The 25,939-nt window shown below is 38.1% G+C and overlaps 1 protein-coding gene across 2 annotated transcripts in view; it reads left to right on the top strand.

Moving 5' to 3' along the window:
• Positions 1 to 25,939, top strand: part of PCCA (propionyl-CoA carboxylase subunit alpha) — a 287,919-nt gene that overhangs the window by 69,064 nt on the left and 192,916 nt on the right. Inside the window, exons 7-9 of one of the 2 annotated variants that reach the window (XM_065637581.1) lie at positions 5,944 to 6,075; positions 12,719 to 12,755; positions 18,746 to 18,824. In XM_065637581.1, coding sequence (XP_065493653.1) covers positions 5,944 to 6,075; positions 12,719 to 12,755; positions 18,746 to 18,824 — 248 coding nt within the window. The remainder of the gene's footprint in view (positions 1 to 5,943; positions 6,076 to 12,718; positions 12,756 to 18,745; positions 18,825 to 25,939) is intronic. The other variant, XM_065637588.1, reaches the window with a different exon arrangement.

Raw genomic sequence — 25,939 nt, 5'->3', positions numbered from 1 at the left:
CTCTTGTAGAATATTTTACCAGTCAAGTATTTCCTAGGTTACTGAGTGGATGCTTCTTATAATACATTCTTATAGTATATTTCTTAGGGAGATTCCTTCCCAGTGTTGAATGGCCAGTTCCTATATTGTGAGGTGATCTATTACTTCCATACCTATTTCAATAGATGTCAGCGTGGTGTTGTGTGGGTGTCTTTTTTTTTTTTCTTCTCTGGTAGGACTCCCAGTCCTTGTCTCTTTTGATGTTTCATCTGGCCACTTCAACTGGACTCTTCTATTCTTGGTTATTTTCTAGGTTGTTTAAACCTCTGGACCTTCCTCTTGCTGTGAGCTCTGCTTCTCAGCCCTGCATTTAGCCCATGTAACTTAGCTGGGCTCAAATGCCTCTATTAGAATCATCCTTGAGCTGTGCTGTGTATCTGCTCTGCTTTGTACATGGCTGCAGGCACCTGCCTGTACAGATCTGTTTCCTCCTGGTGAACTGTGAGTCCCTGCCGTAGATGGGAGACTGTATTTGTGGAAGATTCAAATTTTTCTGGAACTCAGATATTGTTTGTGATGATCAGACTACTTCTGCCCCTTTCCTTCCCCATTGGATCTGACTCCTTGACTGGCTGTATGTCAAGAGAGCAGAGAAATTAAGGCAGTCCTTCCACAGTACAACAGTGAAAAAACTTAACAGCTGAATGTGAGTATTTTATGGAAACCTTTTCCAGATTTCCCTGTGCAGAAAACTTGAGGATTGGGATAAAACTCTGTTGAAAACCAGACTGATGATAACAGTTTCTACTGCTTGGAGTTCTTGTTTGTGGATATTCCCTCAATCTCATTCACCAATAAGTTCTTAAGTGTGGTAAGTTGTTACCACACTTGCTGGTCTTACTGTTATGTCACTGCAACAGAATCTTGCTTCTACTTCTCTTCTACCCCTAAATTGTTCCACTGCTTGACAGTGCATCTGAAAGAGCTGGTTCATGCAGTGGCTTTGCTCCAAACTTCAGCCATTCTGTGATTCAGTGCTCCTCAGAGAAGCAAGAACATGCTTTATTTTAAAACAAACCTTCAAACAGAAATGTGGACTTGGCCACAAAATCAGGCTGAATGGCAGCATGCAGTCCCTACCCCTGCACACCTGAACTGAGGATGTGCCTATGTGCTTTCTCCCAAAAGAAGGTTCTTGTTCCCAATTGCATGCTCCAGCAGTTTGTGGTCCTTCTCCAATGCCCATTTAGCTGCTCTGTTTAGCTAGTTTTAACTCATGAAAGCAATGCAAAACACTGCTTGCAGAAAAGAAATCTAGGCTGTCATCTGCCATGTTGGTCAGCTAGGTCGAATGAGCGCCAGAGCATGCCCTGGAGAAGAGGGGTGGATAGGACTGGGAAGGGATGTACAGAACAGAAAGCAGAGAATGGGTGGAAAGTAACAAGACTAGCTCAGTTACTTCTCTGGTCACTCCTAAGAGATGGCAGGCTCTGAGCCTACCCAGCCAGTGGTGCTGCAGTTAAGCCCTTCTAAGTAAATTACTGTTACTGTCATCCAATAAGTAGCACCCCAAGTTTGGGTGGTCTTGAAAACATATGTGAGTCTGAGAACATATAATTCAGTGTCTGTATGCAACAGATTGTGTTCTCCTGTAAATTTCATGGCCTTATTTAAAACCATCTCTGTGTTTACATAAGAAAGTTTGTTTTCTATGAGGTAGAGTGACTACAGCTGCTCCTGAGATCTCTCTATCCTCTCAGCCATTTCTTCCTCAGAGATGGGAAACAGTTTCCTTCAACTAACCATTTTAGGTACCACAGAATGAACAAGTACAAAGCTTGCATTATTGCAATTGCTTCTGGGTGGTAAGATAATTATAGGAACTCTTGCAGCTGGGCACTTGGAGTGTCTTCTGTCACCTCAGCATGGTGTAAGTGAAAGAATCCCCTTCCCAAATGATCCTGAAAGATAAAACATGAGGTTCTTCAAAGCTGTAGTTTTGTACATGGCATATGTCCTTATTGGTTGTAGCTGCTCATGTTAAGCTGGTGTTACATGCAGATTCACATATCTTGGCTCAAATGAGGACACCAAAAAGTGCATTTAACTGTACATAACTAACATTGTAAAAGATGGAGGAAAAGTCTTAGTATCCCTTGTCTTGTCTAAAGCTGGCTTGGAACTGTTGAGTCATTTCCTGCACCACTGAGAGACCTGGCAGTGAGTTGGCTGGTTTGCCACATATTCATAAGCCCACAGAAGAGTATATGTTGCTAGGGAGGCTAGTATGTATAAGTTTATTATGCAGTTTTCTCTCCTTCATGTTTTTTATCTTTAGTTCTGCTTATGCTGTCACTGAGGCTGAATCTGCTACTGACTGTATAATACAGTAACTGTGAATGTCTGCATTCATAACTTCCAGGAGGAGATGCAACGGGATCTCCTTTTCTAGGATCAGTCTCTTTGGTTGCCTCAGGTCCGTAAGAATTTGTCATATGAACAGGTACTTTCCAAATGTTGAGAGTGTGGTATTAATATTTACACTAGCATAGGTGAGTTTGCCCTGCTCTGGTCCCAGAGCAGTCAGACATGGTTGACAGACTGGGAAGGTCACATACAGCTTAACCACAGATTTCCCAAACAGATTTTCCAGATCTTGCTTTTGCTTGTCCTACTTCAGAATTGTTTAATTTTTGCATATTCGGGGTCTTGTGTTCCCTGAAGGTAAATTAAGGCCTTTATCTGGCTTAAAAAAAGAGCTACTTGTGATTCTTATGGGATTACAATTAAACTATTGCTGCTTTCAAAAATAGAAGGGTGTTGGGGAAAATTTGCCAATATCCACCCTATAGTCAAAGAACTAACTTTCTTGGCATGGAATTTATTCTGAAATTATTTTATAAAATATTCCTTATTGTTTGTCTGTACCTTTGACTATACAAAGTAGAACAGTGATACAGAGGTATCACAGCTATGTTTTTAAAGAAAATGCTGGTGTAGTGTGTGTGTGGTTTTTTTTGAAACTCGACATGTTCTGTGGCCAGATAATTAGTCTTCAAGGCTGGAGTGGAGTATGCTGTATGCTGATGAACTTGTGAAGGACTAACAACTTTTGGCAGAACTTGTTTGATATGCAGTGTGTAAGCTTGTGTCTGTATAGCAGAGGTTCTAGTGCTTGCTGCTACCCTGGCAAATCCATGTGGGCAGACTGCCAGCAGGCACTGAGGTTTGTTTTTTTTTTGCACAGTTTCACCACTTCTGTGTGTTTCATAAACTAAAGATGCTAATGGATGAGTGCTGATAAACCTTTGTGGGAGCTGATGTTGTTACTGTCACATTCTTTATGGTCTACTTTTTCTTTTCAGTATTGGGCACTAAAATTTTGAACAGATCCTCTAGTACATCACATGTAAGTATTGGCAATGAAGATGCTGTGGCACTTTTCTGGTGATGAGCTGACAAGCCTTTTGGCAGAGTGCTCCAGCAAGCAGCTTTGAGGTCTTAAATTATTGTAGCCAGACTTGTAAGAGTTTGTCCAGTAGGTGCCTTTAACTGACAGTCTTTTCTTGTATCACTAAATTTAGTTTTAAGTCACATCAGAGAATGCACACTCTTTCTTTGTAAGAGATGGTGTGACGTGTTGACTGGAAACCAGTAGATTCATGTGCCAAATATACTGGATGCAGTAGATTCATTTCTTGAAATGGCCTGGTGTGTTCCCTCTCAGCTGGTTCATTAATCTTTCCTGAATGGTGGTGTCCTCTTATCCAACTGCCTGCTTGGGTGGGAGCAGGGAATGATCTGGGCACTTTCAAAGTCCATGCCAGAAGGCAATGAGAAGAGACAGCAAGTCAAGTAAGATGTCTTCTAGGTGCCTTTGACTGGAAAGCAAAAGTTTTGGACCCGCTATCTTGATGACATCTGGAAATCCTATGTTTTTGATGGTAGACTTTGAGAAGAAGGTGGTGAGAGGAAGCAATGTATGGTGAAACTTGGAAGTGGCATTGACCAGGATGCAGATGCCACAATGTTATGATAAACTGTAGAAACAAAGTATTTTTGAGTTTAGGAGTGATACAAGAAGGGCAGCATAATCTGCAGTTGCCAAGTGTGCATGTGTACCTTTTCCACAAAGCCTTTTGAGATTGGAATATAGTCTGACAGAAGGGATCTCTGCCCTACCTGCAGACACCTATTTAAAACTCTTGTTAAGAGGGAATGAAGTATAAATTTTCAGGTTGTAATCTGCTGTTCCTGAAACAGTCAGCTCCAAACTTTCACTGATTTTGAACATCAATTCCATTATTTGTTTCCTTTCTCCTTTAAAGAGTGAATTCCTTTAGTGTTTAGATCCTTTGGTACTATAATACAAACAGACCTGCACCCTCATGTTGGTCTTCCTTTCCCTTCCTTCTACTGCAGTCTTCCCAACTTTGTGTTTGTAAGACATCTATTCATCAAATCAATATTACTGAGTTGCTGAGCTAACAAGCCTACTGTAGTAGAGAAGAGGTGGGCTGGGATTAAAAACCCAGATGGTTCATTGTGAGTTGAAGCTAGCAAGCCTTTGTAGCTAAACTGATGCTCTGCAGTTGGGTTGGGTGTCTTTGCACTGAGTTTCCTGCTGCGTCTGTAATAGTTACCTGGTCTTTTCTGTGTTATCTGTAGCACCCTGTTAGCTAGGATGTTAGGGAGTTGTCTACGCAGAGCTTCTGGTATTACACTATTCCTGCTGGGAAGCTGCTGACAGTGGAAACAGTGGCCCCCAAGCATGTTGGGAGCTCTCAGCTTTTGTAAGATCATGAACAGGACATTGTTCTACAACTTAAAAACCCCATATTTTTCCGATGTCTGTTCTGTGGTTATGTGCTGCCATCACATAAATACACAAAGCTTCAGGAAATTTTTTTGTTAGTGACTGTAACTGTCTGGCAGCCCTAACATATGCAGTACAAGTATATATCAGACAAAATACTGAGGCATTAACCCTGATATAAGAAATTGAAGGTTTGCCATTATGTTAGTATAGGTATTAAGTAAACTGCCCACTGGCTGGAAACAAGTTTTTTTAAGCATTTTCCAACTCTTAGAACTGGTCAAAAAAAAATTCAGTGGAACAGTTGTAAAAAGTTGTGCAAGACTAGTATGTCTGCTGTTTTTTTCCTGTGGTACAAAAGACATTAAGTTGCCTGAAACATGCATGTGCTCTCTGATACATCAATAACTTTCAGTGAAGCAGTTCTGATAGAATTGCCTTTAGCTCAGTATAGTACTGACCCTGGAGAAGTTTGAAAAAATGTCATTGTGCTTGATCACTGAAGTCTGTTTCTGGCATAGAGAAACAGGAGGGGGAAAAATGCAATTCAGTGTTCTACTTACATATCGAAGTATTGAAGTATTTTATGTTAACCTGTTTCTGCATTAGTATTGCAAAGGAGTTGCCAGAAAGAACTGGGGAAACATAATTTCACTTATGACCTTATTTTCAAGATCTTTAAATACATTGAGTAAGGGACTGTACTTTTCATTTCGATGTTTCAAGGTTTGGTTTTAGGAATACCTAATGGAGTTTTCAACTGCATTAGAGTTTGGCAAGTGTCTTTGTAAATCACTTGTGACTGTTTAAATGGTGAGTTAACCAGCCTTTCTTCTCAAGGGATATTTCTGATTTTCAGGCTGTAGTATTTCTACTTTTAAGCTATTTTTTTGACCTGGCTTTGATTTATACAAATGCTAATTTTAGTGGCTTTGAATCTGTGTGTATATGTAGTTTCACAAGGTCATACACATTTTTGATGAACTGGCTGAAATGCTGCTTATATATTACTAAGTTGTTACATAAGCAGATCACTGTGTCTTTTAAATGTTGTTTCATTAATTAGCTCAAAAAGGGGGAAAAAATAGCCATGCCTGTGTAAGGTTGATTTTTAGTTTCATCTCCTGTAGTTATGTTTGTCTTTGCAGGCATCAGAAGGTGTCACCTTCATTGGACCTGACACCCATGCTATTCAAGCTATGGGAGACAAGATTGAAAGCAAATTGTTAGCCAAGAATGCAAAGGTCAACACTATCCCTGGCTTTGATGGAGTAGTCAAGGTGAGAAATCATTTAATTACTGTCTACCCACTGTAGGAAGTGTCTAAATAGAAGTACACCTATTGAAGATCTGATCCAGAATATAATTATAATTGCAAGTTCTCTTTCAATAAGATGTAATTAGAAATGGGTACAGATTTTTACTAGTGAGAGAGCTTTGGAGAAGAAAATGTCCTTTATAATTGATATATAAAGGTTTACTTCTGTGGAGTCTCTAAAAAAGTTGTGCTTTAAATTTAACATCAAGGCAGGTAAATGCATTTAATATCATGTGGATTTGACTGTCTGTGTATCTTTACATTTCTCAGGTCCTCTCGTTGGCCAAGATCTTGGCAGCCCTAAATTAACAGTAAAGTTCGTTACACTGTGTGAAGTTTCATTTTATGGTCTATGTTAATGGTGTAGATTTCAATGTGTTGCAAAAGTTGAGGTGAGGGTGAGGGGAAGTTGGTGGCTCTTTGAATCTACAGATAGTGTTCTTCCTGGGGTTTTAGAAGGAATGATTTCCAATAGTTTTCTAAAAAATAGTTTGTTTCTTTGTTTGTTTCTTTATATTTGTTAAGGTGAAATGAACTATGTCTTGGTTTTGGTTTATTTTCTGCTATAGTGATTAAGTATTCGGTGCTCATAAGCTTTCCTGTGTGTCCTTGTATTTTGTCTGTGTTAATGTAGGAAAAGAAGCTTTTTTCCTTTAAAACCTTTGTATACACCTAAAACTTTGTATTATAAAACGCTGACCTCCTGGGTTGGAATTTTTTTGTTGACATGTCAAGTTAATTTTTTTCAAATAAAATTTGAGTAAAACATTGAGATTCAGGAAAAAGTGAAAAGTTTGTTTCAATAATATAGTTGAAGGGAAAGCTTTTCAGGTTTGATTTATGACAATTAATATTGACCTCCAATCATCATAAATCTTATTTACATGGTAAAATAAGAAATGTCAAGATAATTCAGAACAACTGAATATATTGATGAAATACAGTCTGTATTCCAAAGGAGCAATGTACACCAGAGCAATGATGTTCAGCACTGTGTCAGCTGAGTTAGATTTTTTTAAACTCTGTGAGGGGAAAAAAACCCAAACCCAACTAAATGAGAGCGCCCCTTTGCACTCTATTTACCTAAGCCTCCACAAAATTGTTTGTTCTGATGAGGATGCCTGGAGAACTTGGCTAGTGAGACAAAATGATAAAATGAAATTGCTGAGGTCAAAAAGCACAACAATTCTTCAGTACTCATGATGGAAATGCTTGATGTGTGTAATGTCTGGCAGTGGGATATACTGCAACAGGTAAAAGTGCAAAGAATTTTCTCTCTTCTGGAGGGCTCCATATGAGTGGTGGATGGTGTTTGTGGCTATGCTGAAGTCTGGCAGTGATAAGTTGAACGCAGCATTCCTTCAGGTGTTTGAATGTTTTAGCAGTCATTGTGTATGTGTTCCTTTAGCACTCTGATTGAACAGCAGCCAAGCTATTGTGCATAAGATTCTCTGTCTGTCCTGTGTATTCTTCTAGAAATCCTGAAAACAAGTTGTAGAAAAACATCTAATTAGGAGAACTTTGAAATAATCATCTAAACTCCACAAGAATTTTTCTAATGTAGAATCAACTATTCAAAATGCTGGTTTTATCACTGTATCAAATTAAAACATATGTAAGGGTCTGTTCTGCTAATATAGAAAACCCCCCCAAACTGGCAAAGTAAGGTAGTGGTTAATGAAGAGAGAGCCATATAACCAGTGAAACTGAGCTACTTACCTGTGTGTTCTTGTTTGAGACCTTTAATTGCACTGTTTAGCAGTTATCTGAAGTTCCTGACACAAAATGAAAGAAAGTGATCTGTTTGGCAGTTGGCTTTATGCAGCAATAGTCCTAATGCCAAATGAACCTGAACATAGGACTGAATTGATAACTCCAGTCCTCAGCTATTGAAATGAACTAAAAAGTAGTTGCCTAATTCTAAAGTGCCCATATCATACCAATTTCACATAGCTCAGCCTTGCACTAGTTCCAATCAATATTCTTCAGATACTTTGAAAAAATACAAAATTAAGAAAAATCCTGCAGTGTACTCATCTAATAAAAGGAGTCCACAGACACTGCCAGTGTTGTAGATGTCATCAGAAAGGGGAGGAGAAAATTGCAGGTTAACCAGTGCTTTGGTTACCAGTTCTAGGAAAAAAACCTTTTGATAATTGATTCTTGCTATGGATCTAAATATGTGCCTGTGTTTGTCCTCTGATCTCCTTCCTGTGATAATGTGTCTCTTGCTTGGATGAATACCCAAGTAATTAGGTCATAGAGGATGCCTGATCTCTGGTTAGAGCTCGATGTACTATTTTGCCAATTCAGACTAAGATAAGAAAGGCAAAGCTGCGTGATACCAGGTACAATCACAAGAGCAGCACACAAGGAACTGGAGACTGTATAGTATTTCTGCAATTCTGTGGGAGACCTGTTTTGGTCACAGTTATGAAGTGCTTAATCTTTGAGGGTTTTATTCTTGAGAAATAAAAATTTTAGAGGTCCTAGGAAGGAGTTAAGTGTCTGTCTGATACTTGAGTTGATTATAAGTGGCTTCATCTTTGCAGAAAAGTCTAATAAAGCTGGAAGAAGCCTGCATTCATGCCTCTGATGCCAGAAATTAAGAAAGATCAGTTGCATGTGTTCTTTGTGGCTGAACAGTTAAAGCAAACATAGAGTAATAGCTTCTAGTGCTTCGTTATTCAACTCAGGACTGCACTGAAAAATCTTTGTTACTTGCAGAGTTGTCTTTATCCAGCACTGGTTAGTGCTGCAGATACATAGGTCCTTCATGAATAAAGGCTGTTTTCCCCCTTATGTTGCTTATTACTTATAGTAGACACTGGCTTTGCTAAGCTTTTGTAATAACATCTTGGAGAAGTTGCATGTAGAAAAATTTCCAGTGAATAGGAATTTGAGAAGGAAGCCTTTCAATGTTATACTTAAGGACCTGGAAGGATTGAAGAGGAGGATGCTTGGTGTAACAGACACAGCTAAATATTTGCATATAGGCAAATGCTGTAGTAAATATGAAACTGAGAATGGGAAGACATGGAGTGGGAGTAGAGAGGGGTAGATTGAGAAGAAAGTTAGTTTGTCATCCCTGGTGCAGTTTCCCAGTTGGTTGGGCAAGAGTCTACCTATGTAAAGAGCCTGAGTCTTGATGCTGTCAGCTAGAGAGCCAACAAAGTATTCAGAGGTGGTTAATTTCAAAATCTGCAAGTACAATTAGTGTCCTAAAACCTGATTGGGGCAGATAGTGGTAAATAGTCTTAATCGAAAGAATGCGTTAATCCATGTGAGCAATGTCTGAAGTTAGAGCAGAGATGTATTGTATGTAAATGACTAAAGAGGAATAAGCGACAGGAAGAAAGTGGAGGCTGAGAAATGAGTACAAGGTGTCATGGTGAAAAACAGGCAAAAGAATGGCAAGGGAAGAAAGTGTGTGTGGTGTTCTGTTTAACATTGTTTCACCATGTACAGTGGATTTGTTTTTTTATGGCTGGGGGAACACTGAATGTAAACACAGAAGATGAGTGTGCCTGGGTATCTGAGTTTCACTGATGTCAGACATGTTGAAGGCTTTCAGCAAGGCTATGAACTTACTGTGTTTAAGTTTCAGGCACCTGTTTTGGCTGTATTCTTGCACTGCGGTATTGAGACTGGTATTAAATGATCCCTATATTGCTGGAGTGGTGGCTGGAGACAAGATGTGAGCTGGAGGTTCTCTAAGCCCAACACCCTTAGCTGTGAAAACCATTATGTAGTTCTTCATAATTAATACAATGTTTTACAGCTCTAGGAGTCTCTTCAACAGCTTCATCTTGGCATTCCTCTACATCAGAATAGTTTCACTTTTTTGTCTCCACCTGCTGGTACCTGGCAGAGAGGCATATATGTGAAATTAAGAGATTAGAAATTCTTATGCTAGACTGAGTATTTTACATCTTTTTAACTTCGTGAAATCAGCCATTTGTAAAAACACTATGACATCATTTTATAACTCATGATTTTTATAAGCTTGTACCATTACTTGAGCATTTTTATTTGTACATTAAAAGGTGGTGCTGAAGTTATGTATTTCTTTACAGTCTGCAGTTTATTTTGGGAAAATGGTAGTGTAGCTAATGTGTTTTTGAAGGAAATAGCAGTAAGTCATTGAAGACTTTTGCTTTTAAAAAATAGCTCAAAATGCTTTTAGTACCAATGTGGTTTCCTGTATTTTGCACATATAGACTTGTGTGTTATGCAGAGTCATAGAATTCTGGGTTTTTGTCCCCCTATGGCAAATGCTGTGTATCTGTCATAAGTTCTTTGTACTAAAAATCTAAAATAACTGTCCTAACTTCTAATGAGTGCTTAAACTGCTTCTGTATTTATGGAAGCTGCAAGTGAAATGCATGATACTAAAACATAGTTTCTTAGGGAAAAAGATCAAAAGACTTAAAATTTCAATGTCAGTCATTTAATTTTTTGTTCAGTATTTTTTTAATTTCAGGAGCGCTCTTCGAAGGCTAAAGAATTTGAATATGCTTTCTTGTTTGGGTTCTAAGATATTAGAACTGTAAACCAAACAGATGTTAAAATAGTGTAAATTAATAACTGTGCTGGGCAGATGACTTCAATCTATTCAAGCCAGAACTGAGACAATTAGCGCTGCTGACACAATACCGCTTATTACTTCAAGTTGTTGTATGCGTGTGTAAAAATACAGTGGCAGGGAAAAGTTCCCCTGTAATGACTTGCAGCTTGTCTTCCCGTGGACTGCGACTTATCAGCCACTTGTTTGCAGGTAACTAAGTGGAAAAAAAATCACCCTGTTTGCTTCCCCCCTCTTAATTCTATTTTGCAAATATATGAGTAAATTTGCAAGAGAAAAGAAATGTAAAAGTTTCCTTCTCCACTATAATCGTGGCTCTTCATCAGTCATCACTCTTCCTGCATTTTGTTCAAGAGGCTCTAATTGTCTGCATTTGGCAGGTTTAACACTTCCTGACAGAGAGGCTATTAAGGGGAAGTATTCTCGCATAACTGTCACAGGCAGGAACAAAGAACCTTCAAACTCAATGTGTGGAAACCACTAACGTTCTTAAATGACCCTTTTCATGCATTTTATCCCTTTAAGCTAAAATTTGGAGGGTGCAGGGTCATGGAAAGCAGCAAGGTGTAATAAAACAGTAAACCCTGATTTTTTTTTTAAGAGGGGGATGGGTGCAAGGCTTTTTGCTAGATTTCTCTTGACTTAAAAACAATTGTTATTTGGAAAAATCTCATTAACAGATGTGACTGGAGTAAAGAGACTTAAAACTGATGTTGTTTTCAGGACTGCTTTGAACTTAACAAGCACCGATTTGTGGAGCAGACTAGCTAATGAAAGGAAATTAAATTTTCTGACAACTTCCCCTGCCAGCCCACTTATTCTTCATGGGGCTGTTACTAGGTACTGAAGACTTTTAAAGAGGATTTTGTTTTATTATCAGACATAAATGAACCAGGTATGAACATTTCTTGTGTATTTTTTTAAGTTCTGACCTGGGTGCTTTTAAAACGGATTGCCTTGAAAGCTTTAAAAATATCAGGTTTCATTTTAATGTTCATAAGTCAGCCCCCATAGTTTCAGACACACTTAGCAGCTGGTGGTTTCCAGACATTACTGCCTTCCATACAAATGTTTTAATGCATGTCATGAAAGAGTATAAATATTAGCAAATTTGGATGGAATTTTCAAACTTAACCCATGCCACTGTAACTTAACTCTTTTCCTTTCAAGTATTGCATAATGGAATTATATTGTTATCAGTAGAAGAAACCACAATTAAGTACTGCAAGAAAAGAGATTTGGTTATTAAGAAGGAAACAATTAAAGTATTTTGTTTTATATTCTCTGGGTTTCCTAATACATTTTTCTGTACCAGGCTATAGTGGTAGGAGTCAGCTGAAGCAATAGGTGGCATCAACAAAGGGATTTTTCTAATTTTCATACACTAGTAATGTGTGGGACTCATTTTAAAGGGAAACAATTATGTGAATTTTTTTCATTTCAGGTGCAGTTTAAAGTGATGCATTTAAGGTTTATTCTGTCTTTAGAACGAAATACTTACAAAAGTGAAATGCTTATATTCTTTCTTCTGTAAACCAAAAAAAGTCTTTAAAGTAGTTCTTCAAGTTTTCTGAACCTGAATCACTCCCAAACAATAGAGAATCAACTCCCCCTACTGACAACAAGCAAGAAAACACAAGAAATACCTGTGAGGACAGAAACAAGCTGGCAGTGGACAAACTTTAATGATCTGATTTATGATCCATTATTGACTGTAAACTTCTACATTCTAGCATTAAATTCCTACAACTGCAGAAAATAATTTTGCGATCCTGGTTGTGTTTCCTGTCAGCTGATTCCCTGTTGCTTTGAGTTTTTCTCAGTATACTAATGATGAGGTAGAATTTACATTCCACTTATGGTATTAATTTTACATTCCTCTGGCTGAAAAGGGTCAGAAGGTTGTAAAATCAAACATTAAATGAATCAGAGGAGACAGTAGTGCAATATATGACTGCCCTCAGGACACAGTGCAGTGGCTGATGGGATTAACGTTGGGTCTCATTTCCTGCTTTTACAGGATGCAGATGAAGCTGTCAGAATTGCAAGGGAAATTGGTAAGTTCTTAAATTAGCTATGGTGGGATTTGTGTGCCTCTCAGCAGACATGGTTGACTAAATTGAATGTGTAATAAGTAATCCCTATAGAACAAATAATGTTTTAATAGTTTTTAAGTTCCCTGTTGCCTATAGGGCTGGAAGAATCTAGACATTAACACCCTGTCTCTTAAATCATCACATTTTATCTTTACAAACTGGACTTTACAGAACAAGTGCAGCCACCATTTGTGGAATGTGTGTAATATGCAGTAATGAATGGCTCACTAAAGGAGTTATTTCAAAGTATATCTGCAATTGGACGTGATAGTCAGAAGTTAGGCATGGCACATTTCTCTTTATATGGAGGCTGACACCAGTGATGTTACAATCTTCATTCTTCATCACTGTGTAGACAGCAATTAGCTTGAATATCATCCAGACCACCAGGCTTTTTTCTGTGCTTTCTGGAATAAAGTTACTATTCAGCATCTGAATATCTCGCAGAATGGTGAAAAGAGCAACCAGCAAACTGTCTGGGACTCGTTTTGGTTAAGGTTAAGTGTAATATGTGTTTAATGAGTTTTGGCTTTTATTTACTAAAGCTTAATATTGGGGAAAATATTTAACCATATGTTTGAAATTACACATGTTCTTAAATGCTTTCTAGAAGAAGAATCCAATGCAGTAAGATATTTTTCTTAGGGCTTTTTTGCATTTTAATTTTGAGACATTAGCCACAAGAAGCTATTTAGGTTCATCACAGGTACATAATTCAAAGGATGTATCTACATTTGAAGCTTCTCTTACTGCTCTAGCTACAAATACGTCTCACCTGTGTCAAAAGCTATAGCTGTGCCTCATCTGCCAAATAGATATTGGGACTTGCACTGCTGCAGAGGACTTTACATCAGCATAGCAGTCCTCTACTTCTAGTTTAAGTTGGGGTTCTTACTCTGCACTGGTTAACTACCCTGAAACCCCTCAGAGTAGTTTTGGCTGGCTTTTAGGCTGACACAACTGAAGTCATCAACCTTTATGTCCCTGTTGGGGTAGCAAGTGATTACTGATCACTGTCCTGGGAGCAGAAAAAAAATGAATAGTTTATCAACCAAACTGGAACATTTAGAAGAGAACTGCAAATTGGTTTTAGTCCTTAACGTCATAATACTATGTATACCTTTTTATTTCAGTTCAGTTACACTTCAATAGTCTTTTTTGTTCTTTTAAAGATTTCCTGCAAGTATTTTTAAAGAAGTTTTGACTAAGTTGGAAGGCATACCCTTTAAAATGTATTCTTGATTTTCTTCTGAGCTCTTCTGGTGTTCTGTTGACTAGTTCCTGTCTTTGATATCAGTAGCACTTTGGAGGTCATTATATCAAGTCAGTCTTAAATCTGTAGATATTAAAGCCAATTACAGACAACTGGGTGGTATTTTATCTAGATAGCAAATTCTTAAACCATTTTGATACAAAAAAAAGGTTTGTACTATGATGCCATATACTGAAAGAAAAATGTCCTTTCTAGCCTTTTCCCCACCCATGTTTTGACCAGTTGATCAGTTTAACCAAACTTTTGTCTAATTGTGACCACTGATTGGAATAAAACACAATGATTCGTAATTTCAAAGTATCTAAAATGGGATGAAATTGAAATCTCTTAAGTAAAGGCACTTGATATGCAATTGGACACTTTCAGATTATTTTTAATTTCACTTATCCAGAGCCTCAGTCTTCCAAGAATGCTTAATTACAAAAAAAAAGTTGTGGGTCATTGCTTCAAGCTCTGAAACATGGTCTAATGTTCTCTTGCTGCCTGCATTTTTTTTCCTGCTTCTCCCTGCTATGTTCTGGCCAAAGATCCAGCAGTAGTGGAGCATGGCAATTCAGGGTTGAGATGCTGCCTTTACCTGTTTCAGTGGGTGTTATTGATGGATACCAAGTTTGTAAGTACGGGAGTAAAGTTTGTAATGATGGGAGTAAAACCTACCATTTGCTGTTCGTTTGAGATGTGCTCTCCCAAGTTGTCAAGAGAGAATGTGACAAAGCTACTAGGCTAAATCAAACTGGAAGTAGTTCAGGCACCAATTGCTTTATAGGCTCTTTTGTCTCTTCTCGATTTGTCTGTGTGGGCTGTTCTCTTGTGATCTTGTCTGTAGTGCTTAATCACATCAGCTCTTTTTCCATGCTACTTTTAAGTCTGTCTGTAAGTTGTGCATTAAGAGCTGCTTGATTTCTGAAGCATTGATGAAAATCCAGGAAGTTTTACTCCTCAGCTTGTTTGAAAGAATTGAACAACTATGAAGTGTGGGCAGTTAAAACTAAATGAAAGTCTATACAAAACTGAAGAGGTAAAACCCATGTTTTTATCATATTTCATTTGACACAGCTTTGGTTAACACTAGCTTTTCAATAATACATACTGAAAATAATCTGGTGTTGTCACGTGCAATATTGCTCAAACTCATATTGTACCATGCATTCTGTGGTCTATTACCTGCAACTTTATAAAAATGGTTAAAGGACATCTAAAATAATGGTGGCAAAGAGTGGGAACTAAGAGCTGTGGGACATCAGAAGTTGGTTTACTCCTTTTACCATTTTGATTCTCAGAATAGTAACCACCCTGGAAACAAAGCAGGTCTAAATTAGTAGTACCTGTTTAACAGCAAATGTTTGCCTGATCTTTGAATTTGTCAGCTTTTTACCTTTCTGCCTTCTAAGATATTTTTAGACCTATCCTTCAGATGTCACAAATGTAAAACTGTAGAACAAGAGTAGTTTTTATTCTTCATGGAATTTTAATTTCATGTGATTTTGTGTCTAATTTGAGAGAAGGGGTGAAAACCTAACACCTACTCAAAATGTGCCCACTTTGAGACTCTTCATTGCTGTTGTTGTGGGTCTTTATAAATGCTATTAGGAATTGTTTTCCTCTCCGTTCCCACAAGTAATCCAACCAATCCATGTGAGCACACTGCATCAATCTTGATTGCTGCTGAATGGTACAGAAGTGGTTAGGAGAATGATGAGTAACACATCCTGATCCTAGCATCCTGTACTCAACAAGTATGCAAAACTTAGATTCTACAAAGCCTTCCTTGTCTGAGCACACATCAGTCTTTGGTGTTTGCCAAAGAACTGCTGTTTAGCTTAGTTCAGTGCCCCAGAGAGCAAGTAGTGTGTAAAAAAGCATATTTGAGCAAAAGTTCAAGTCCCTTTATTTTCAGGGAACTGGCTAATCTTCATCCTAGCTTGTAGAGGTGCTTTGCAAAGAAATTTTCCTGTTAACCTAAAAAAGCTATATATATCTTTTCAAAACAGGCCTTACTGACATTTATTTTTTAAAAAATATTGTCTCTCTCTGGAGTCCTTAACTGCCTTGCATACAAGTGTGGTCAACATGTAATCACTATACATAAAAGGTAGAGGGAGAAGCCAAGTGTTCTGCACTTGATGAGTGATACCAGTCACCCTTGTATCCTGTCTGATAGTTTAACCATGTGAGTTGTGATATGTGAACTTCTATATTCTGTAACCTGTAAAGACTCACTGAGGCTCACTGCCAGCATGCTTATTTTGCTATTGAAATAAAAGAACAGTAAATTAGGACTGTACTCTGCTTATAGAATTAAAATCAGTGAGCCATTCAAGAGACTATTGTTAGACTGAAGTTGTTAGCATAATTGATTTTTTTCAAGTACAGGTAACACTGAATAAGATAGATTAGGTGATGGAAATTGCTGCAGTGAGTTTGCCATAATAAGGCTTAAAACAATGCTTATTTTAGAATTTCAGACTTTAAGCCTCTGGAGTTGGAGAGAGTCTGTAGCTGGCGATAGTGTTGCCAGAGGTGTAAGATCACTAGTGTTACCCAGTTAAATATCATTTCTTGCATGAAAATCATATGAGATGTGCTTTTTGCTTCATTTCAAGATAGCTAGTGACTTGTCTGGGAGCCTGGAAAGCAGCTACAGCACGGATAAATTGTACTTGTGTGGATATTGCATATACTGCATTTCATGAAAATGAGTTGAACTTCACTGTTTGCATGCAATCTAGAGTTATTTTACGCATGCGCTTTTATCTCTGGGATTTTAGAGGCCTTGAAAATACTTATAGTTCTGGATCAAACCCATTTGTTACCTTGTGAGTTATCCCGTACCCCTTCGTGTGCAACATCAGGAAAATGTAGGAGACGCTCTGGCAAGCTTGTTTAATAGAATTGTAGAATAGTTCAGGTTGGAAGGGACCTTCCAAGGTCACGTAGTCCACCCCTGTGCAATGAGCAGGGACGTCTTCAACTAGATCAGGTTGCTCAGAGCCCCATCCAGCCTGGCCTTGAATGTCTCCAGGGATGGGGCATCTACCACCTCTCTGGGCAACCTGGGCCAGGGTCTTACCACCCTCATTAAAAAAAAAAAAATTTGCACAGCTGTGTTTTATCTTACCCTTATACCTCGTAACTAGAGATGAATTTAGACTCTAAGGCATGAATATTTATAGCCTTTTGGTCATCACTGCCTAGAGGAACTTGATTTGTGCTCTACAAATGCTTATCTATTACCTTTCTGCAGCTTTTAGCCATACGAATGCTGTGTAGCATGGGCTTCCACATGAAGTCTAATAACAGGCTATGCTGGAAACTATTTTTTTGATGTCTTTGTTAATTTAATGTTCTACTTTTACTAGTGCTGCTTTCTTGCCTTCCAGTCAACACTAGTTTTTATTATGCTTGTATTATGCCTTTTTTGTGTGTGTCCACTTCAGTCTTTTTAAGTAAAAGTAAAAGGTTTTCCAGATCTTGCTGGTTTTAATTATCTTCTTCTGATCCTCGTTTCAGTCAAATGACTTTGGGAGGAGGTGGCCATACTGTATCACTCACTTGACAGAGCAAGAGTAGATCTACATTCCAGAAAGAAATTGTAAACATTAGTTACACATATGATATACTTGACTGTTTCTATTTGGAACTTTTCTGTCCCCAGATCAAAGCCTTTTATATATAGAATGTATGTTCAGTTTACCGTGGACTCTTCTTCTCAGACAGCATCAGCTGGTCTGATATCTGGCTTAATGTTATGATTTTCCTTTAACATATTGGAGACCAAAGGCTTGAAGAATTTTCTGCTGTCCTAGAAATGTCAAACTTCCTGATCAGATCCTTAGTTTCCAAATTTCTGTGTGTTCATGTTGGAGAAAGGTAAAGTTTGCTGATATGAATAAGAAATTGTTTTAGGAAGTTGCTTTGAATTAAAATATTGTACTACAAGATAATAGATAATTACCATATCTGCTTTTAAACAGCATAATTTGTTAATGTACTTTTCTGGCTTTTTGAAAACTAAGGCTTTGACTCATGCCCTTAAGGTATCTTGTTCTGAGAGTAAAATATTACTAGTTATGCACAATGTCAGATTTGTGCAGTTTATTTTTTCTTACTACATGTCAGTTTGGGGAAAATCCTTTTTTATTGAAAAAAGTATAGTAATCTGCTTTCTGTGATACTTGTTACTTAAAACAGTTGTGCTGCTCAGATATTGAGGTGCTCTGTTATTTAAAATGTACTGCACTAGAAGTGTTAAGATACAGGTTTACTTACTGAATGTTCATGAAGATCTCCTGCTTATTTTTCCTAGTAATCTTTTTAAGAATTTTATCATACCTATAGCTTATTTCAGCAGTAAAAAAGGAAAAAAAAGTTGTTCCTAAAGAAATGCGAGCTTAAAAAGGTCAAATGCCTTTATTCATAAATCACTTTGTTACTTGAAAATAATTCATTCAGTGCTTTTTTTTTTTTGGTATAAATGGAGAAGACAACCTTTCTTGGCTTCAGAAATCACTGCACTGACAGCTAAGTCCTGAAAAGGAAAATCTCTCCTCTCCCTCCAAAGTGTTTTAATAAACGAAGTTATTGTCTCCTGGCATTATTGGACATGTGGTCAGTTGTCATGTTCCTCTGACCAACTGAACAAAGTTTGAACTTCTGTCTAATTGTTCCCCGCTGTTAGGCTACCCTGTCATGATCAAGGCCTCAGCAGGTGGTGGTGGGAAAGGCATGAGAATCGCTTGGGATGATGAAGAGACCAGGTGAGATGCTGTCCAGACGCTTGCCTTGATGAATGCTGCAGTTACTGAAGTCCCATTAAGCCACTGTGAGCTGACAGTTGAGCAGATATGAAATGTTAAACAGCGAAATTGGATATTATTTGGTTTTCTCTTTTGTGTAGTGAGTGGTAGACTTTAGGAGTTTGCATGTGTCTAATTAAAATTAATTTTTGCATAAACCTTACAGAACACGGTCTATTAATCTGAGCAAAAAAACCCCAACACTTAAAACTGCCTTTAGTCTAATGACAAACTGTAAATAACATTTTGCTGTATGCCTTTCAGAATGCTGATGTATTAATTGTCTGTGTGTTAGGTAGAATACTTATTGGCCCTGATTCTCAAACATTAATGTGTGCCATTAGTTCTGTTAAAGTTGATGAAATTGATTGTGTGTGGAAACACATATGGTGTTTCCAGAATGTGCTCTAATAAATTGTGTACTTCTGTGTTTAAAATATTTGTCTCAGCAAACTATTGTGCTTTTGCCTGTTTGAAACAAAGTTTGTTTAAACACAGACATTTTCATGTCTCATAATGGTTGTCTGAATCCAGAACGCTTCAAGATGCTTTGTTATTGATTTGAACTTTTACAATTCATTCTCTGCTGATATTCTGGTGATGAGGAGCCTGGTTTCAACCCCATGTGCCACTGATGTTACAGAAAAATGCATTTTGTGATTTTTTTTTTAGACTTGTAGCAAAAAGCATGTTTGATCCAAAATTAGATAACCTATTAATGTTTTCCTTTCCACATGGAGAGCACAGCACATACTGTAATCAATCCAAAGTACAACTTAAATTTTTATCAGTTTAATTTAGTCACCTGCAAGATTTCCCTGTCATATTTTTGTGTTCCCTATTAAACTTTTGTTTATCAAAACCTAAAAGCTGGAAAAAAAAAAAGAACAATAACTGGCTAGCAGTTAAATTTTAAATGCAAAGAAAACATGAAGTGGCTTTTTTTGGTACCATGCTATCTCTAGTCCATTTATATTGAAGTCTAAATAGGAAAACAAGATTTTGCACATTAGAACAAAGATCTAGAATAACCTGCTTTTTTACAATGATGCTTTGTTCCCACTGCTTTAGAATCCAAGATTACTGCCTTGATCTTGTTCAGGCAGCAATTGCTTATGTTGCGCTTGAAAGGGAGGCATTCATTTCTTGTTTTGCTCAGGAAGGAACCAGAGGAGCTCAATTAAAGTAACTGTTTTTAAAAATTGAAAACTGGATCTAAAATCATGATTACTAATTTGTTTTGGAGAAAAGTTGTGGTTACTGTTTAGAAAGTCACCTGATAGAGCTGATTGGTATCAACGGAAGCCAGATAGAGATGTTCTTTTTTTGTATACTTGCATACAAAATTAATGTAGTGATATTATTTTGACTCAGTGATTATTTTTTTTAGTTATATTAGTTTGAGGTACTTGCTTTGGTTGTGGAAAGCTTTTGAAATACCATTTATCTCCCTATTTGCAAGCGGTGCTCCTACAGTAATCCTTTCAGTTATGAAAGCTTTTTCTTTACAGTGTAATTTTATACAGTAATATCTAAAAAGTGCTAAAAGAAAAAATACATAGACTGAGTCACAGATCAACACTTGTTACTGAAACTAATATCAAGGAGAAATACTTATTTGAACATTTACAGGTAAGCAGCAATGAAGACAAAATTAAGTTGGCAAAGCGCTTGTTGCAGGGAGATGAAAGTGAGAGAAAGAGAACTGAAGATAAAACTGATTTGCATTTACATATGGAATAGAGCATTGGGGTTTCTCTTGCAGTGTCTTGAAGAAAGATCTGTGAAGTTATAAAAGATTTGTTATACATTTTCATTAATTGCATTATAGAACTAAGATTGTTCCTTTATATCTGTCTGAAGAACATTCGACTGAGTTCTGAGGGTGACTCAACTTATTACGTTTTGTCAGTATCTGATAGTTTTAATATCTCACGAAGAGTTGTTGACATCATGTATTGTCTTCTGCATCCAAATCCATGTAATCCTAAAAATAAAATAATTTTCAGCTGTTGGCAGACTCTGAGAAGCCAGTATCTGAATGGCTTCTGGTATTTCAGGGTTCATAGATGCAAGATGTGTGAAGAATTGTTGATAATATTTTGATTTGTAAACTTTTTCATGTGGGATTAATTCCAAATACTATTTGAAAAAAAAAAGCCTAATAGACTAATTTTGTTTGAAACATACTTTTGGATTATCAGGATAGCTAATTTCTTGTTTGAACTGGCTATGCATAATATTAAAAAGGCTTACATGTATTGTGTGGTGTTTATAAAAAACCTATGTGAATGACTTTGCTGCTGCTACGGAATTATGGTAACTTAATGGTGCTTTATCTTCCACATCTCTTAAATATCCCCAGTGATGAAAATTTTGTTAGATTCTCTAAATATTATTCTAGCTATAGCTTAGATTTCAGTAAATTTCAGCTAGTATTTCTAGCTAGAAGTACTGGAATAGTTTTACCTCTGTTAGGATGTTGTTTGTTTTTTTTCTTGAAATAGCTCTTCATGTGCATGTGACTGTGGTGGCTGCCGTGTTGCCCCCTGCTTCTTTATCTGGATAGGGCTGCTGTTGTGTTTCTTCAGATATGAGTCCCTCCTAACTCACTTCTATTGCTGCTTTTCAAAATTTCAGTCATGTGGAATTTTGTGTACAGTTCAAGCCACAAACCCATGTCTGAAATTAAAATCTGTTCTCTCTCCAGTTGTCTCAACTGCTGTGACTTTTCTCAAATATTGTGTGCTTAGTGGGTATTTTGAAAACGTTCAACAAGGCAGCTTCCAGCAATGGATATTTAGAAAGATGAAAGATTCTGCCTTTTAATTTATAAGAACAGAAAAATATAAGTTGTCCTCTTAAATTTTCTTGATGCTTATACTAGTGTTATGAACTGGCATATAAACAAACATACATACAAAGTCAAACATCTATTCTCAAATTCCAAGAACCCCCTTATAATTTCTCTTCTGTGGTCCAATGGTACCATGCTGTGTTTACTTCCACTGTTCCACAATTGTTGCTCTTTGTGGTGGTACAACAGGATCAGCGTTGGATTTGAAGCCTGTTGCTTAGACCTTTGCTCAGTTGGGCCTTGCAAACCTCCAAGGATTGAGATTTTGCATCCTCTTTAAACAGCCTGCCCAGTTTCTTAGTTCTTTCCACTATTCCTGCCCCTTATATCCAGTTGGAAATTCCTCACTTCAATTTGACTACTGTCCTGTGTTTCTGCTGTGTGCTGCCATAAAGAGGTTGACTCCATTGTCTTAGTAAACTTCTCTTTAAGTACTGAAAGGCTGCTATTGGATGTCCACTAAAGCCTCATCATTCAGGTTCAAGCCTGGTTGACTGTGCTGGTCCTGGTGCACTCTGACCATCTTACTTGAGTTTATCAACATCTTTGAGTACTAGGAGTGTCCAAAACTGGATGCAGTATTTCAATTGTGGTCTAACAGGTGCTGAATAAAGGAAAATAATTGCTGTGGTTGGTCTACTGGCTATGCTGCAGGTGATACAGCCAACTATTCCATTAGCCTTCATTACTCTCAGGGTGTACTTTTCACTAGTGTCACAGGCTGTTATCCACCAGGACCTCCAAATCATCTTAGGCAGCCAGTCAGTTCCACAGCCTGTACTGATGCAGGAGAGGGGGGGTTAGTCTGTGCTAGGTATGGGACTCTGCATTTGTTCTTGTAGAAACTCATAAGCTGCTTGTGAGCTGATTCTGCCAAGCTGTCTAGGTCTCTCTGAAATGATGACCTTGTTTTGGTGAGGTCCAGACTGGTGGTGCTGCATTCCAGGTCAATGATAGAGGTTAAACTGATTCCTTTGTATGGGATTTCAGGTAGAGAATGAGCTGCTACCTTTGAGCCCAATGATCTGGCCAGTTTTTCACCCATCTAGTTGCACACCTATGTAGACTGTAACACTCTATCTTGGTGGTGTGGTTTAGTCCCAGCTGCCAAGTTAGGACCATGTGCCACTTGCTCATTTTCCCTACCCCTCCCTCCCCTTAGTGGGACAGGGAGGAGAGTCGGGAACCAAAGGGTGAAACTCGGAATAAAAACAGTTTAACAGAGCAGCAAAGGAAAAGAAAACAATAACAATAAAATAATATACAAAGTGAGGGATACACAATACAATCACTTACCAACCTGGAAAACTGATGCCCAGCCTGCTCCCAAGCAGTGATTGAGAGTACTGGTTGTGTACAGCTGATCCTGGAAGAAACAAACTCTGGACCACAGCTTGTGCTTGAACACAATTGTGCCACACCCCCAATCTGGGAACAACAGAGCTGGGACAGCACTGGGACAGTCTCCCCAGGGAGATGTCACAGGCCCAAGCCTGATGGTGTTCAAGAAAAGACTGGACAATGCCCTCAGACACATGGTATGAACTGTGAGGTTGTCCTGTGCAAGGACAGGAGTTGGACTCTGATCCTCGTAGGTCCCTTCCAACTCAGGACATTCTATGATTCCCCAAGCAATGAGTTTCATCCCTGGCCTGTTCCACCCAGTTTTATACTCAGCATGTCACTGTATGGTATGGAATATCCCTTTGGCTAGTTTGGATCAGCTGTCCTGACTGTGTCCCCTTCCAGCTTCCTGGGAAAATTAACCCTATCCTAGCTGAACCAGCACACTTGGAAACAATGGTGCTGTGGGAGACCATTAAGGTCTTGCTAAAGTTGAGGGAGGTGATATCTACTGTTGTCATGTAATTCATAGTGTAGTAATAAAAGACAAGTAGGTTGGTCAAGTGTGATACTATTGGTAAATTCAGTCTGTTCTCAGTCCCTTTCTCATACCTAGAAATAGCTTTTAGGAGGTCTTTATCTATGACTCTTCCCCAGAATTAAAGTGAGGCAAATCACCTTGTAGTTCTCCTGATTCTTTCATGCTGTTCTCCAAGATCAGTGCAATATTTGTCTTCCTCTAGTCACCAGGAATCTCTCCCATCCTCCAAAGCCTTTCCAAGATGGCAGAGCAGTCCCACAGTGACATAAACTACCTCTATTAGCATCCTGCCTGTTCTAACAGACTTGTATGAGTTGATTTCTCATGAGATCCTTGATTCTATCATCTGCTACTGGTAATTCTTCTTCAACTCATCTAACATCTGTGGTGAGAAGTCCCCAGCATCCATCAAACTTGTGGTCTTCTGTACTGGTTTTCCAGCAGATGTCAGGGAGGTTAGTTTGCTGTTTAAAAACAAAACCCAAAGAAAACCCAAAACAAACCTAAACCACTAACAAACAAAAAAAAACCTACTCTTCCCTATCCCAAACAATCCACAGTCCAAAAAACCCAAACCAAAACCACACAAACACTCAAGGTCTTAGAGACTTTGAATTGCTTAAAGAAGAATTTGTTCACTTGATTAGCTTGAGCCAGGTGAATTGTTACCAAGTTTGCACTGCAGTGTTACCTTTAGTGACCTCTTCCTTGATAGAGACCTGCTGTCCTGCCCCTTGATCTAGTGTGAGTGGTTGGTACTTGCAGGCTGTGAAGATGGCCCTGTGAGTGGGAGATTAGTGAATCACAGAATCACTTAAGTTGGAAGAGGCCCTTAAGATCGAGTCCAACCATAACCCGGCACTAAGTCATGTCCCTAAGAACATGGTGTTTGGAGTGTGGTCTGTACAGAGCTCCTGCTCAGCAATCCTCTGACCAAGGTGCCTCTTTACTTTGAGTCATAGCATAGAGGTATCAACGATGGTCTTCATGTAGGTGAGGTACATCAGCCTGAATGATTGTCTTGTCAAAATCAGGGCTTGATTAGGCTCCAGACAGCATCTTGCTTGTGTGGTAAACTGTACCCAGGCCCAGACAGGGGCAGTTAGTTCAGGTGTCCTTGTCCCCAAGGCCCCCTGCACTTCTCTTCTGGGGTCAGTGAGGGCAGGAAAGTTTTGGACTTGATTGCACATATCGATACAGTTGTTCTGTGTGGGTTATGTCTGCCCTGCATTGGGGCCCCATAGGGCTGTTGCTTGGTGAAAGGATAGTGCTTCAAATAAAAATTCTCTTCAACTCTAAATGGGTTGTGGGGTTTTTTTTATTATTCATAAGGAGACTCAGTAGACGAGGTTCTTAGGGATGTGGTTTAGTGCTAGGGTTAGGTTAGGTCATGGTTGGACTTGATGATCCTGAGGGTCTCTTCCAACTGAAATGATTTTATGATTCTATTATTCTATGAACCAGTTTCATCTCTATTTGCTTAGTATGATCTCCTCCTTAGGGAAGGTGAAGTGTGTTTATGGTAATTTTTATCACTAAACAAATGCAACTGCACAGATTTGTAAGCTGCAAACAAGGTCAGAATACCTGAGATAGTAATTCCTCTTTTACATAATTTAAAAAGATTTACAGGTGTATGGATTAGATAATTAGGCACCTAACTCTTTTTTTAAGAAGTATTTTGGTTTAGATTTCTAATTAGCACATACTTCAATGAAGGAAAAATAGTCAATTGTGCATAAAACTGTCTAATAGAATGTTTACAAAAGGAAACAAAGCCTTTCATATAGGAGGTAAAATAGCTCTAAATCTGTTTCAGTAAGCTCAAACACCACGTATAACCATTTGTTACCTCACTTTATTTTTCTTAGACAGATCAGGTAGTGTACAGGATCACAAATTTGATGTCATTTTTTGCTAAGTCATACAATATATTGAAGTCAAATATGAGTTTAGTATTGTATATTCAATATGATCTCTCAAAATTATAGCATATGTTATTCCACAATCTTGAAAGAAGGTACAGAAATACCCTTAAACATATTTATCTTTATACTGTGTATTTACCTATCTCATGGTTTGGTTGTCTAGGTTTTGTTGGAACTGAGCGCGATTCAAGAGATGGAAAGCACGGAAATTCAATTCATTTGTGCTGTAGTTCTTGTTCAGGGCACAAATATCAGGGCTGTTGCATTTCAGTAGTCAGTCTCACAGAAACTTATCCCAAACTTCCCATATGTGTCAACGTAAATGGGACTACCAAGCCTGTAGAAAACTTTGGAGCCTTTGGGTCCCTGCATTATGGTACATTTTACACTGAGAAAGCTGCATGTG

Source organism: Caloenas nicobarica, chromosome 1 (assembly GCF_036013445.1).
Source record: "Caloenas nicobarica isolate bCalNic1 chromosome 1, bCalNic1.hap1, whole genome shotgun sequence".
Classification (NCBI taxonomy): Eukaryota; Metazoa; Chordata; class Aves; order Columbiformes; family Columbidae; genus Caloenas; species Caloenas nicobarica.
This window is presented reverse-complemented; position numbering and strand designations above follow the sequence as displayed.